At 30.5% G+C, this 16,606-nt stretch overlaps 1 protein-coding gene across 1 annotated transcript in view; it reads right to left on the bottom strand.

Moving 5' to 3' along the window:
* LOC107451807 (myomodulin neuropeptides) overlaps positions 1 to 16,606 on the bottom strand; it is a 131,290-nt gene that overhangs the window by 7,216 nt on the left and 107,468 nt on the right. Inside the window, exons 2-3 of the mRNA XM_021147952.3 lie at positions 7,338 to 7,410; positions 296 to 691 (exon numbers count right to left, since the gene is read on the bottom strand). Coding sequence (XP_021003611.1) covers positions 296 to 691; positions 7,338 to 7,410 — 469 coding nt within the window. The remainder of the gene's footprint in view (positions 1 to 295; positions 692 to 7,337; positions 7,411 to 16,606) is intronic.

Here is a 16,606-nt window from a genome sequence, read left to right as displayed (position 1 = left end):
CACTTGTATTAAGAGTTGTATTAAGTTCACTGTTGTTTGAATGGTCTCTATTGTGTTGCTGTTAGCAGTCGAATGAGTGCAGGATCCCGTTGAGTAAATGATACTGAGAAGCAACAGCGCGACGAGGTTTTATATTTAATAACTGCAGTGGTAGTTACGCCCCATAAACAAATGAATGTTTGAGATTTTGCTAAAATGATTCAGTTTATTTCTTTAAAACCCTAAAAATTAACTTTAGTTTCTTATTCTGCGACTCCTAGTTTCGGGAGAGGTATATCTGGAATATTGATTGTACCATTATCGTTTTCTCGCTTGCCGAAGTACATCATGGAATGTCCTGCTCTTTTTCCGAAGTACATCATGTTGTGACCATCAGCAGCTCTTTTACCGAAATACATCATGGAATGTCCTGGATTTTTCTCTCCCTCCCTCCTGCCGAATCGCATAAAATTGTGTGTCTCCTGAGGAATTCTCCTCTTTCCGAATCTCATGATAGTGTGACCCCTCTTGTAAGAGTTGTCATCCCCCTGTAAGAAATGAAGCAGGCTGTCATCTTCTCGTTTTCCCATGAACAGGAATCTGTGACGGGGATCTTCCCTCTTTTCAACTGAAGGCCTCTTCCCAAATCTCATGATATTGTGTTGACGTTTTCCAGAGGCAAGCATTGGCAGGGACGATGCATCATCCAGGGCTAGAAAGAAAAAAACAAATAATTTAGTCAATAAATTTTTGCTTACCAAGTGCGAAAAAAAAGCATACATTTAGCTTTTATGGATACAAATATTTTCGAAGCTATAAATGAATGGTTAGGTGAAAAATGAAACCACTCCTTGAAAATTTGCAAACTGCTGAAAGAAACGCTGTCAAAATCGGTGTTCCCCGTTTTAAAATTATAACCGAATTTACTGTGAATGATGTTACTGTGAATGACCCCAAATGAGTGATTTTTATGGTCAAGTGCCATTGTCCAGTATGCATTTAACCGCTGTTGTTTCGCCTAATCTATCCTCAGCAGATATTACAACATCGAATAAATAAATTAGTATAAAATCGGATGTAACAAATATGTTGGACATTTACTGGTGAAATTAGGCATTATCTTCATTTCGGTCATTCACTGTAATATATATATATATACTTGAACCTCGATTTAACGTACTTTTGTTTAACGAATTCTCCGATTTAACGAATATTTTTTTCTGTCCCGACAAAAGAGGGTTCTGAAATGCTCTCCTTCAACGATTTTTTAACTTTGATTTAACGAACAACAATCGCTGGAAAAAAATTCGCTCATGAAACCAAAACTTTGAATTTTTCGTATATAATATGCATCTATTAAGTTTTAAAAGTAAGTAGTATTAAAGAATTAAGATTATTTTAAAGTTGATTTCCAAATGTATAACTTATAATTTTTAAGCTCATAGTAAACAATAATTTAATATCTATATCTAAGGGTATTTTGCATTGCTATTTTTATATCATACTCTGTTATTCGTTAATTAAAAAATTGATATTCAATTTAACGAATTGATTCGATTTGACAAACTGATTTGTCTGATATATATATAGATATATATATAAATGCAGTATATATCCAATGTTATATACTGTATTCTTTTTCAGATTGTTGTTGTTAGTAATATTCAAAGATACTTAAGAAGTCATGTAATGCTATATCAAATTCGTTTCTATTCAAATCTAAGGCATACAAGTCATTGTCAACTAAAATTATTGGATGTCAACTAAAATTTAGGATAAGCATTAAATATTATTATATTTATTTATTATTCATTTATTTTTTGTTTTATTATTCATGTTTATCATTGTAAATTCTCATCTTCTTTTGTTTTCAAACTGGAAATTGTTTTGTATCCTTTTGTTGATCAATAAATTTTCACCTCGGATGCCACCGCTAGGGGGCGGGACGGGGCTGAGCTTTGAATATATATATATATAAATAGAAAGAGAGAATTAACAAACAATGCTAACATTCACGGAGGCTCTCAAATGACTACCTCTTAAATTTAGTAAGGTATCTCCTTTCCATGGTGCGACTTCGAAAGCTTTTAACTTTTATATTGTTCTTCGAAATGCGATATTCTAAATGGAAATGCATTAATGTATCGCGTTTAACAGTCATTAGATATTTCAATTTAGGTCACTTAATTGAAAGATTCAAGTATAGAATCGCATATTTCACCGAAACTATTGGTTCCTGTTGAGAGTATTTAATTAAATTATTTTAATTGAAAAGACCATGAAATATTCAATTTCAATTTTGTACAATTTGAAAAGGATGGATCGATCTTGACACTAAATCTGAAATGTTTCTATCATTTTGAGCAACATGATTACATAAAGTACAGAGCATAAAATGTGAGGCTTTCGCAAAATGAATGAGTAAATAAAAAAAAAAGTACATTTCAAGATGTTTTATCTTAATCCAACATTATATAGATACATTAGTTTTTCTTTAACATCAATAACATCAGTAGGAGTTTATTCAATTCCCACTATTTATATATCTTGTTCAAGTTTTTCAATCTCAATAAAATATTTATTATTATCCACTCAAGTTCAAATAAATTTTTTTAAAATTATAGTGGATAACACTTGATGTTAATACAGTTTTTTCAAATATTAATTCATTCATTAAATTTAATTAATTCATTTTAGTTTTATGCGGGAGAAAAGTTTTCCTCTTATATAAGATATTTAGCAAGATGTAAATTTAAGAATAAATACCGTCGGTGGCGAAGCGTGCAGATCGCTGGAAAAATTTTTTCTTTTTTGCCAACTTAATATTGTGATTCTGTCACATGTATATTAATTGTGATTATTTAATAAGAAAGTAACGAAAATAAAATTTTTATTTGTTGACCTGAGTAGAAATTGACTTTTCATTATTCCTTCAATTTGGTATCAGGAGATTAGATCATACCACTATAACATCCGGCCGTTTCTCTTGAAATGTGTGGACAAGCATTGTCTTGTAACAAAAAGCCATTAAGATGGTTTTCATTAATGATGTCAATAGAACGAATTAACAGTGCAGTTATTTTTAATAAGCTAAGTAATTGGGTACTTGCACTTAAAGAAGACAACGTATACCCACACATGTGACCTGTGACGTTATCGCCAGCTGTTGTTTAGAATTAAAATGGCGTGTTAAAGTTGAGCTCAACATAAGTTAGAATATTAATTAACGTTAAGTTAATTGAATACATAGCCGTATCGAATTTATTGAAATATAATTCTTTTTCGTCTAAGTTTTTTACTTAGATTTATTATTTGTATTTTCATGTAACCGTGATACATTTTTGTTTTATGTACCTGGCAACTTCGATGCATAATAAGTCAGTCTATGTTCCACATGGTTTTGTGCCTGTCTTTGTGTTAAGTCTGTGTGTATATATATTGAAAGAACTTAATTCTTTGTGAAAGAATATAGTCACTTAAGAGAACTGATATTTGATGGGCTTGGCTTACTCGAAATAGAAGTGAAAGAGTAGTTGCTAACGTAAACAAATGCCATTTTTCAACAACCAATCAGGATAGAGGTACCCAGACTACGTCACTTGCAGGCATCCCATTGACAGGTTCCTGGACTCCATTGAATTCGTTCCTTATTTTTTAGATGTTTTCTTTATTTCATGCCAAAAATTGTAGCTATTCTCTCTCCAGTACTTTTCATCACTATTCGGACGTCATGAATATTCACGCTCATTAAAATTTAGAATTTATTTCTATATCATTATTGCTGGGGCATAATACTTCACTCAAAATTTCTTTTGAAATCAAATATATTTCTAGACAAAAAATTTTGATTTGCAAAGAATAATTATATTCAGTAGTTTATTAGGAAAAATGATTAATGGGAGATCATCGAAGAATCGCCAAAAAAGGAAAACTTTAGAAGCCGTGCTATTTCTATTTTTTTGATTCTTTTAAGAAATTGAATAGAATTATCGGAATTTTAAAAAGAACCAAGGGATCCAGTCAGAAAAAGATCATTGATACATATTAGGGTGGTTGACACGTCACCTCAATTGTGACGTGTCAACCGTGCCTTTTCTTTGTTTCCAGATAGGTTCTTAACAAATGACTTTTTTATTTGATAACAGCACGATTGACAGAAGCATTTTATTGGCGATATAGAATTTTGTCCCACAAGAAACTATATTAAAAATGTTTTGCCTGGGGGGCAATTTGAATACACGGCTTTATCATTACATTGCCCCAAAAGACCTTGATTTATAATAAATAGTAATACTTTAGTTTCTAAGGTACAAGTTACATTTTTGGTTCACTAAATGCTGAGTTTCTTTTTGTCTCTAATGGCGCTTAAGAAGAAAAGTATACGTAAAAAAAAACTGATAACAGCAATGAGAAAAATCGACAATGAGTATAGTTGGGGCTGGAGGGAGGGTCGTAAGACTGGATAGCTAACATTTGAAGGCATGTTGGAGCTAAACTGTTCGAATGCCAGATTTAGCAAGGTATTCATTGTTTAGTGGAGTACATTCCTGAAAAGAATATATCATGCCTGTAAAGTACTACTTTTTTTAAAAATAATTTTTTTTTCTAGAAAACTTCAAATTACATGCTCTTGCTCCACTTGTTGGATAAAACCGGGTACACACTTTAATCCATTAAAAAAATTTCCGTCAAAAAAGTAGAGGAAATTTCTATAACAATTTAAGAAATTTATGCATGCAATTTATCTGTGATGCAGAGTTGCCACAGTAAAAAATGAACAAAAATAGTTGCTTTTAGTAGCCTCAAGCATGAAAATAGTTGCCTAACAGAAACAAAAATGTATCAAAAATAGTAGCTCTATAACTAAAATTATAGCTTAATTGTCAAATACTACTATTAGGACTGGGTGATGTCAGAAATTTTAAATCGTGATACATCGCGATAGAGCGATGCATCGCAATTTAGAATACGTTCAAAAATTACCTATGGGAAATCTTTAAATTAATCAAAAATAAATAAAAAGAAATAAATCTAGTACAAAAGAAAATATTAATTCTAAACATATTCTACTATGACATCAATATCATTGCTTAATTTTTTCAATTAAATTAATAAAGAAGTCAAAGTAAAAGCAAACCCAAGCTTTATTTCATTTTTCTTAAATTAAAAATGATTTAAGATTTATTGGTTTAAAAATAATAATACTGTAACAAATTATTTTACATACATGCATTAAAAATTAAAAGAAATAAAAACGAAAGTGGAAAACAAACCAAAGAAATGTTCACCTTAGAATTTATTTTTTTTATTTATTTATTATTTGTTGAAAAAAAAACATGCTTTTGAAACATCATTAGACCCTTTTTTATTTACTTATTTAAAATAATAAAAAGTAGTATTAACTAATGGTCAAATTCTGTACTTAATAAATGTAAAAATATTTTTACTTATTTATTATTATTTTCATTTTTGAAAATAAAATCGACTAAAGATTTATTTGTTTAAAAATGATACTGAATATCTAACAAATTATAAAACAAACAAGTATTGAAAGAATTTTAATTGAAATTTTAAAAAAAATACTTTAAGTACTAATGTTAAATTATTAAAAACCTCAAAACATTACTAAACTTTCTATTTAATTTTTAAAAAAAATTGTTTTAACTAATAGCCAAATTTTTTTAAAAAACTTTGTTTTCATTTTCTCAAAAAGCAAATTAAATAAAGGTAAGCTTTGTTTTAATTTTTTTATAATTAAAAACGACTGAGCATTTATGGGTTGAAAAACAATCAAATTATTATACTTACCTGCATTTAATAAATTAAAAAAAACTAACTTTTTATAAATACAAAATACCCCTATTAAATGGTATCGCTTAAAATAAACAATAATTGAAAAAAATCAATGATTTGATCTATTGAGTTCAGAACGAAAATTTAAGATAACAGCGATTGTGCAGCAATCGCAAAGTAACAGTAGGTCTACTAAAAATAATTGACAAGAATCGTTATGAAATAATGCAGAACGAAACGATCGCTGCAAAAGTCCCACTGAAAATAATTTACAAGAAACCAGACAATTATTTCTGACGAAATAAAATGCACAACGATCGCAAAATGACTTAAGTCCCATTGAAAATAATCTTCAAAAAACGCAAAATCCCAAAGACAAAAATGGACATAAAGAAACTAATTGCGTTCTATATTGCAACGCTGATCCTCGCACGAAACCGGAAGTTCTCTGCAGCTAGACGAAATCAAAATCGTCTTCGTTAGTGCGGTAACAGCGTTAGCCTAGTCAAGGATCCTTGCATATTAAATCGTTAAACCGCGATTGTAACCTTATTCCGGTGGCTTAAATCAGATTTCTGATGCATCGCCTAAAACGAAAGTCACTACATCGGCCTACTGATATATGCGTTAAATTGATATTTCGCGATACATCGATTTATCGCCCAGTCCTAACTATGCTCCAATTAAAAAAAAGTTTTGTTCAAATATAAAAGGTATACATATTAGAAAATAGGTACCTAAATAAAAGTCGAATTAGAATTAAATATGAATGTCAATAGAAGGAATAAACAATTAAAAATAGCAAAACTGCCCCTCAGCGAGAACATATAACAAGTACTTTATTAAATCCAATGGAAATTTAAATTTTTGGCTCTTTGGACATAAATGATTGTATAAAAGTTTGCTTTCTGAAAAGTAACGTTCATTTTTGCGAAAAAACTTCGCCAAGAGTAAAAAAAAGTCTCCTAATAGTTGCCTATTCCTGAAAATAGTTGCTTTTTTAGCCTTTTCATGCAGAAAAAGTCGCCTAAGGCTGAAAATAGTAGCAATAGTTGCATTTTAGTAGCCTGTGGCAACCCTGTGATGTAGTCAAAACTGTACTTATGGGAGAAAGAGAGGGTTCGAGCAAAATTTCTTTCAAAATTTATACTAATGTGTGTGATTTATCTGTGATGCAGTCAAGGCGGTACTTATGGGAGATTGCTATATAATGGCGGAGAAAATACAATTCTGCATAAGAGGTCCACAAATTCTGCGAAATATGAAAATTAGACATTTTGTTCTCTGAGGAAGGGGCCCTCAATAAATTTTGTTCTGGTGCTCATAAAAATTGTTACTGTTGGGATTTTATTTATTGTTGTAATATACATATTATCACTAATGTATTTTTAATTTAATATTACGGCAAACCGTGTAATAATACATTAACTGCAAGCTTTTAGTATACTGAAAAAATAAACAAAACAAACGAATTATTATTTTTTTAAAATCTAATACCCATGCGAAATATTCTAGAACCATCTATACATTGCTTGAGACTTAAATAAAGAGATAAATATGCTTACCTGTTGGTGATTCATCACTTTGAACTAAGATAAATGTTGTCAAATATATAGCTAATATTAGGCAAATCGCCATCTGTAAAAGAAAAGAAAACGTATTGTTTATACAAGTTGAATATATATTTAATGAACAATGAATGAAAATTATCTCTTCAACCGCGAATCATCATATAAAAACTTAGGGGAATTAGGAGAAAATTAGGAGAAACATCAGTGTTCGAAGAACCGGTTAAATGCTTATTAGGCAATGTCACTTGACATAACAGAACATTTATGCAGGACATACCGGACAAATGCATACCGGGCGGTGGCACTTAATTAGACCTAGTATATAATTCGGACATTTACCAAAGAGACTGTGTGATAGACAACATGCACCGGTAGAAGTCAACAACCACCTATTTCTGTCATTCATAGTAACATACTCACTTCAATCTCAACAGTTCTAAATGTCCTTCCACCGTAAGAAGACGATTAATTATTGGACAGTTCAATGTGGCTCAGTGCCTAAAGAATGCTCAAAGCTTTTTCACTTCTTACCATAAACATCTTATACACATTTCCATATAACCCCTATTTTATCGAATGAACTCATATACCGGGATTTGATCTTTAATCGCCCTTTTATTATCGCAGCACTTACGAACCTGTGAACCAATTTTCTCACTCAACAATTTTTTAACACAATTTTGTATAGATAAATGGCTAAGAGACAGTGAAAAATCTTTCCGATATAATTTAATAATTTCTCTATTTAATTTATACATTATAATTTATCCATTTAATAATTATTCCATATTTAATAAAGAGTTTGTGCCTTAAAACGAACTACATGCTGTATACTTTTAAAAAATACCGATACAGTTACACAGTTTGACAACGCTGAAATTGTTACGATAATTTAACGATCTTTTAAGTGTCCCCCTCCCCTTTTAGGGTGCTTAAGGTAAAGACTCTTTATTTTATTTAGTGACACAAAACAAACTAACGAAGCATCTCTTTCATTCCTTTTAAGTTCTAAAATAAATCTCATATATTTTTTTTCATTATAAAAGATATCTACTTTTATATGTTTTAAATGTTATAATGGGTTCGTTAATGAACTATTTATTAAGAGTTCATTTAACGAATTGTTATTCCTTTTTTTAATATTTATTATTTTTTTTTTCATGCCTTTGGTGTTTGCATTTCGCACTCTAGAAAATAGAAAGTGAAGAAAGAAAGAAAGTGAATTTTCCAGGTTAATTGCGCTGCAATAATTTTTTTCCAGTGAAACCTTATGGGCGAGGCTGAAAAATATTAGTTTTTATTTTCAATTCTGATGCAACGGCTAAGAACTTTATCTTCGACGTGTCTTTCCAATAACTGTTCTTATTTCATTTTCTTTTTTTTATTTAAGACGTTTGAAGAATGAAAACGTCATTTCGCGCCATCTAAAGAAGAATGCCCGGATGATGGAAAAGAGCGATCGGGTGCAGGGTGTTTGACAAATTACCTCTTCCCCTGACTTCGAACATTTGTTCCATAAAAGGATTTGAAAAATAGCGACAAAAGGGATCTATTAAAGAGGAAAACACTTTTCTTTTTTTCATTCCTTTCGAATAACAATTATTTTGGATAATCCTTTGTAAGTTTGTTTATTTATTCCTCCTCATTTTAGTACGGATGAAATAAAAAAACAATCTCATTTGTTATGAAATCATTTTTGCTTTAAAAAACCTTAGTAAATGTCGTTATTTTTTTAAGTATGCAGTCAAATTATTTCATAATTCTTGTGTGAAACTTTGAAAAACACTATTATTGGTGACAAAATTATACCTAAAATAAACAATTGTTTTTAACTATTCGTATTTATGAAACTTATCATTAATCAATTTGGAATTAAAAAACTTCAAACAATTGAAGCAAATATTCCCTTTTTTACATCTGAGAAATTCGGATCATTTCCTAAAGAAAGAACACTAAACACTTAATCTATAGGGGAGAGTGGGGTCAAATGTAACATTTTTTACTTAACTATTTTTAACTAACAAAAAATCCAATATATTATTAGTATTAATTGACTGACGAGTAAAGTAGACTATCCTCTACTAGAAAAAAAATAAATACCTGATTTTAAATATTATTATATTAGTTATTAACAATTTTTGACAGTCGTGCACTTGTTACAATTGTCCCCACTTACGGGGTCAATTGTAACAGTTCATAAATTCAACTAAAACATAGTTAATTATACATATTATCATAGTTGTGATATATTTTTTTATTGATCAAAATAGTAGTGATATTTTAGGAGTAAAAATAATAATGAGCAGAGACCTAAAGGGTTAAACTTTTAACTTTAAGGGGTTAAAAATTTTAATTTATGCTGTGAAAGGTGACAAATAAAATAATGCACATGCAACATAATATAAATGATATAGGAAACTATTGGTGGTTCTTAAAGAGTTAAGTAATGGTTTGTAAACATAAGATTATTTATTTTCAGCTGTTACAATCGTCCCTTTACTTATTGTTACAATTGTCCCCAAGACGCCATTTCAGCTTCATTTGTTAAAAACAATGCTAGTTAATTAGCAAAACTAATCTTTTTTTTATTGAAATGTTAATTAAGGTGTCCACTTACATATTCGGTTACTAATTTTTATTTGTTTAAACAAAATTACTTTGTTACAATATAATATTCTAATACCAAAAAAAGTACTTGCGTGGCGTGAAAATATCTTTTGTGATGTAACTCTTTCAAAAGTACATAAAAATGGTTGCCATCAGGGGTGTACGTGTAGATTTATTAAATGCACCTTGTGCGCCACCTAGGAACCAAATCTAGAACCCGACACTCGAAATTTTTGCTCTGTTACAATCGTACCCTGTTACAATTGACCCCACTCTCCCCTACCTTTTTTTACCATAGACTGTCAAATGAACGGACTTTGTTTCTTGAATGAATGTATGAAATATGGATGTTAGGAAGGAAATAAACTAAAAAAGCTTCTTTAAGCAAAATTGCATATTGCTAATTTTCATGTATTACAAAAACAAAGAATAAGAATTTTTAATTCATTGCTCAAAGCATTTTTTATTGATGTACAGAGTATTTATTATTCATGTACAGGGTGTTTCCGTTGTACATTTTCCGCAAATATATTTCTTTTCCTTCTAATTATCATTATTTCTATAATTTTTATAATTCTTAAAATTTAATTTTAAGAATTATCTTGAATTATATTAAAATTGAATTATATTAAGAATTATAATTCATACAATTATTACAATTATTTTTATAATTATTCTTATAATTAATATTATATCTTCTAAGAAGAACTTGTGCTGTCGTGATTGTTTCAACATTTTTCTGGTTAAAAACTAACAGTTAAGTAAGAAATGAAGTTAGGTTTAACAAAATAAAATATATGCTACTTACCAAAACATTTAGTTTTGTATTACTTTTGTATTTTAGTTAGTATTACTTTTATATTTTAGTTAGTATTACTTTTGTATTTTAGTTAGTATTACTTTTTCTTACATAAAAATGCCAATCTAAAATGTTAGGTACTTTCTTGAAATTTGAATTCACAGTTATTCTGATTGAACTCATTACGCAACAGTCTTTGCTGAAATGTGCAACTCATCGAATGCAATACGTTGAACACGCATTGCATCGTCATTTCTGATCCGATAACCTTATAACGCAACGAATTGTTCTCCCGTCAAATGACCGGTTGTGTTAGAAATATGTATGCGACAAGTATTATTCGAAGCAAACAAAATACGAAAAATAATACTAATATAATTGTTAGAAAAAAGTCATGAAGTCAAACGTGCAAAAACGATAAGGTGATAAGCGCATTTTAGATGTAAAAATTTTTAAACGGTTATTTGATCAGTTATGGTATGTTTAGTGTTAAATACCTAAAATAAAAGTAAGAGACTTCTTCCATTAATGTTAGTTGGAATTATTTTTCCACATGAATAATGACATACTCATCTTAGTCTAGGACCTGCTCAAAGGAATGTTTTTAGGGTATGTATAGAAAGTGAACACCCAGCACATTTTCGAAATATGGCGTCATCAAAGAACACCGTAAATAGCTACTATGTTCATCAATTTGTATATAATTACTATAGCCCGGATTTTGATGACCTAAAAAATCTCAACTAATTCCCTTAAAAAGTGCAAAAAATGCCTATAAAAAGTGCAAAATATGCCCTTAAAAACTGCTCTAAAAATGCGAAAATTTCGCTAAAAATGCCTTATGACATGACTTAAATAATGCAAAAATATTGAACTAAAACAATGTTTTGCTCTTTTAAATTATTATGAGCCATTTCAAAAAATATAAAGCAGTGCAATACTTGTTCTACGTTCATTAAAGTTTGAAAAATATGTTTTATATCTCAAAATAACAAAAAAGGGAAAATGTATTGACTCCAAAACATTTTCATTTTGTATAGAAACTTTAATGAATATAACAACTTCCATCTCATAATATTACTACATATCAGAATTACATTCGATTATTAAATGATTTTTGATATTTTGAAATGTAAACGAGTTTCTCTTTGCCTGAAAGTAAATTTTTATACCTGGAGAGACTTCTATCAACGTTTACTGATGTTATTGGTGCGTACTTGAAAAATACGTTCTCACTTACTGACAATTCTTCTTCAATTTGAAAAGATGTTGCTTCACCTGTCAATATCCTAGAGATTTTCTTCATTGTTTGGAAGCCAGTTTCCTTCTCCAAAACTTTGTTCAATTTAGCTTCGACACTTTGTGCAATCTTTCCCCTTGCTTTTTGCAACACTCACTACGTCAATATAATTTATTGCATCACAAAGTTCCAATTCTTGTTTCTCCAAGCTTGTAATTGTCGAGGACAAAATAGCTAAGTTAGACTTGATGAATGATAAGTTTCCTTCAATTTTATCAGAGGCCAACACGTTTTGCGCTATCGTAATTGATGCAGCATCTTCTGAATCAAGACAAATTATAAGACAAATATTTCATTTCATGTAATAAAAATGCTCCGAAAAGTAATAAAAATTGGAAAAAATTAACAAAAAACTTAAAAAATGCTTAAAAATGCAAAATGAGCCCCAAAATTTTGAAAAAATGTCCCATAAATCTAAAAAAATGCTCTAAAGGACAAAAAATGTCCAAAAATGCAAATTTCATCAAAATCCGGGCCTTATTAATTACTATTTATAAGTTCAATGTCAACAGAATCCCATATGTTAGCTTATATTAGTTTTTTTTATTATTTACTTTAAATAAAAAGCTTTACAAATTAGGTGTTGCGAGGACTAAGAAAACTTTCGTCAACACCGGGTCAAAAACCTCTTTGCCCCCCTTCCCTCTCTGCTTCACTACTGCAGTAATGAAGAATCGAACTTTATGGAGGTATTTAAATGTTTCGCCTCATTCTAGATATATGACAAGAATCTTTGCTTTGGCCAAATTTGCATACCGTAATTGCGAAAATTCAGCTGAATTTTTCCCTAGAAAGCCTAGATTTACGAAATATAGATTTGTGTTCATACGATTAGATTAATGAAGAAGCTAACATAAAACTGACGGATTTTACATTGTACTAATAGTTTGTTTTAAGTTCATTAAAGAAGGAAATGTAAAATAAACCATTTTTCGATTTGGGGGCCCCCCTGATGTGGGACAAATGCCCCGTGCCCCTGTCTTTGGCACACTCTGAATACTTGTGTGTCAAGCGGGTGTGCCCAATGGGTAGTCTATTGATAAGTACCCGGGTTTTTCCGTCGTAGTTAGCCCAATGTGGGCCAATGCCTTCCTCTGAAGATTTCTCCATAATGACTTCCGATTTATCTTTGATCTCCAATTCTTTTCACTAATTGCAATTTGTTTATTTCACTGTTCCAGTTGGTCTGTCTGAGTTGGGTAAGAGAGTCTGCCACTAAATTTTGAATGTCTGGTAAACATTTATTTGTAAGATTGTGCGTCGATTTGGCTATTGAGTCTGCTGTTTCGTTACCCGTAATGCGTCCAGGTATCCAACCAAATATTATTTCGTAGTTATTGAGTTCAGTGTATAACTTTAAAATATGTCGGATAATAGTGAGTATATGTCGGATAAAAGTGCTAGACTAGCACTTGAAACTACTGAAAAGGATAGAAAAGAAGCATCTTATGGACTCGGTATTGACTTATTACAGTTGGTTGCAAATTTTTATCTGTATAAATAGAGCAATATGTTTTTACATATGTCTCTACTTTAAAACTATTATCGCTGGTGCACACACTACATCCCAAAAAAAGAATTTCCATATACAGTACACTCTCGATTATCCGTGCCAGGATTATCCGGTTTGCGGATTATCCGTGCTCATTCCAGAGTCACACGAAAAATACAAAGAGAAACATTTTAAAGATTAAAAAATTTTTTATTCATGAAGTTATAACACTACCACATTTTTGGAAGCAATATTCGTTAGTGGATTGAAGTATATCGAATATCAGCAGCATGGTCAAAGGTAAAATCGTCTACTTTATCACGATGTTGGAGAAAGATAATATCGCTTGATGAGCAATCTTCTTCAGATGTTCAAGAAAAATATGATAACAATATTCTAGAACAAGCAAAAGAAATCTGAGGTTTCGAAATTCTTGACGAAGAAGATTGGTTTCAAAGTGATGCATGTGAGCCTGTCTTCCAGTATTTGACAGATGAAGACATCGTTATGTAGTTAAATCAAATAGTGATGATAGTAACTGATGCAGAAGATGTAGTAAATGAGGGAAATACAATTTCTATTTCTGCTGCTCTGTGGAAATTTTATTAGATTATATGGGAGGATTTGATTACGGTGACATTAATGCGGTTCGTAAAACATGTATATCAATATATGACGAAGACGCATTACACAATTTTTTAGAAGGAAAATTCCTAGTTTGATGTTATGCAGCATGCAAATATCAGTAATTTTTATATTTTTTGTGCTGATATTGATTTTTTTCTCTAATTAAAAGAGTCTTCGGATTATCCGTGTTTTTCGATTCTCCGTGCTCCCTGTCCCGGTGATTAACCCGGATAATCGGGAGTGCACTGTAATTTGATAATCATTTTATAATAGTAGTGATTTTCTAGCTTTCAGTTCTAATCAATTGGGTATTTGCACTTCAAAAAGAAGATCATGCATGCCCACACATGTGACCTATGACAACAGCGCCAATTGATCGTTTATAAGCAAAATGGCGTATTAAAGTTGAACTAAGTTTGAATGAAAGTTGAGCTAAGTTAGCCATATCGCACATCGAATGAGTTGAAATACAATTCCTTCTCAGGATCGAGATACCAACACTACATCACTTGCAGGTATCCCATTGTTTGATAAAATATAAAAGAAATTACAAAATATTTTTCAAATAAATCAAATCGAGTTAGAATGGTTTTCAAGCATATTGATTTGCGTTCAAAATGCGTTTCAATGTCTTTCTTAGTATAGTGAAATGGTCTATTACAAATTAGTATTTTAATAAGGCATAGATTGAAATCTCAGGTAAACAAACTGAGATTACAATCTAAGACTTAAATAAAATTTTATTTAATTTTGGCTCTACTTTTCTGAGTTGTAATAAATGAGTATTAGGTTTTTCCGCACAGCTTGTCCCCATGTGGTCTGGACTAAAGCAAAAAATACTTCATGAAACTATATTAATTATTGTTTTTGATACATTTGTAAAAATTCTCACACTAGCCTCCCATAGCTTAACACTTTATTGACCAGCAACTACGTCATTTTCCCCGGCTATTATTCTGTTACAGAATATAAAAGTAAAGTAAAATATTAAAAATATTGATATCATCTCCAAACATAGTTGACTGATGAAGAGTTAACTATCGATATCGAAGTGCAATGACGAACTAAATCGTCATCTATCAACAAAGATTGGGCATGACAAACCGAGTTAACTCGTATCCGGTCAGCAATGTGTTAAGAATGTTCGTCTGAAAGCGCACTAGCGCGATGGCTCAGGGGATAGAGCGTTCGCCTTCCAATGAGGTGAATCGGGTTCGAATCCTAGCAATGGCTGGTCTATGCGAATTCCGCATCCGGCTTGGACCAACCACAGTGCTGACGTGGAATATCCTCAGTGATAGAGGGATCATGTGTTAGTCCCTTTGCCGCCAGGCTAACAGTGGGAGGTTCTCGCGGTCTTCCTCTCCATGTAACTCAAATGCGGATGAGTTCCATCAAAAAGTCCTCCACGAAGGCAAATTTCTCTAATTACTTGATCCTGAAGTTGCCTTGTCTTCTGGATTGGGTTCAAAATTGCTAGTCTACGGAGTGGAACATCAGTAGTTGCAACCCCAAAAATTGGGTCGCCTGTTCAACGAAGGTTATAAATAAAATAAAAAAACGCATGCGAAAATTCAAGCAAGTTTTATATGCTAGTTAACTGTTAATTGCCTGACTACGAGACACGTTTTTTTTTGCAGTTCATCGATTTATTTTCCTTTTCTCTTGCTTTTTTCTTTCACTAAAGTTCTTTTCGCTTTATAATTAGAATTAATTTAAATAAAATTTTATTTTAATTGTTAGATTTTTCTCATTAGATATCATTATTAATTCTATTTTTCTAATTTATAAATAATCTTTTTCCATGAAATAATAAGGGTTAAAGTATTGCTATTTTATTATAAATTTTGTTCAATGAACATTAATCTGGATGATAATTATCAGTCATGGTAATTCAAAGTAAAACCCGTTCAGAGATTTTGCATGTTTTAAAAGATGATTGTTAAGATGCATTCGTTTTTTGTAGGTTGAAACAGCTGAAAAACTTACTTCATTTTCCTTCAAAAAGATTTATCAATCTTTTGAAAGTTCAGAAATATACCACACATATCACATCAATAAAAAATCAGCGATACAAATTGCATAGCTGACTGTTGTTTGTATTTTAAAATCCCATCATAGCGAGAATTCACTTCCCAATTTTATTCGATTAAATGTTCAGAAAGCTGTAAACAATTTATTAAATTTTTTACCTGTCTATTAAAAAAGAAGAGAGAAGAATATCTGAAAATTGTGTTAGGTGGTACAATTAGGGAGAAAGAGAAATCACGTAGAAATCTAACTTTTTTTTAGTGTCACTGTTTTTATGTATTATTAAAATAAAAATATTAATATCTAGAAACTAAAAAAATACAACAAATAAAAAAATTTATTTTTAAATTATTGCTATTCGTAAAAAAAAGAAAAATCTTTATTACATAAAGGTAAAAAAAAAAAAA

Source organism: Parasteatoda tepidariorum, chromosome 4 (assembly GCF_043381705.1).
Source record: "Parasteatoda tepidariorum isolate YZ-2023 chromosome 4, CAS_Ptep_4.0, whole genome shotgun sequence".
NCBI classification, from domain to species: Eukaryota; Metazoa; Arthropoda; class Arachnida; order Araneae; family Theridiidae; genus Parasteatoda; species Parasteatoda tepidariorum.
Note: the sequence above shows the minus strand (reverse complement) of the source record. Positions and strands in the feature narration are given on the sequence as shown.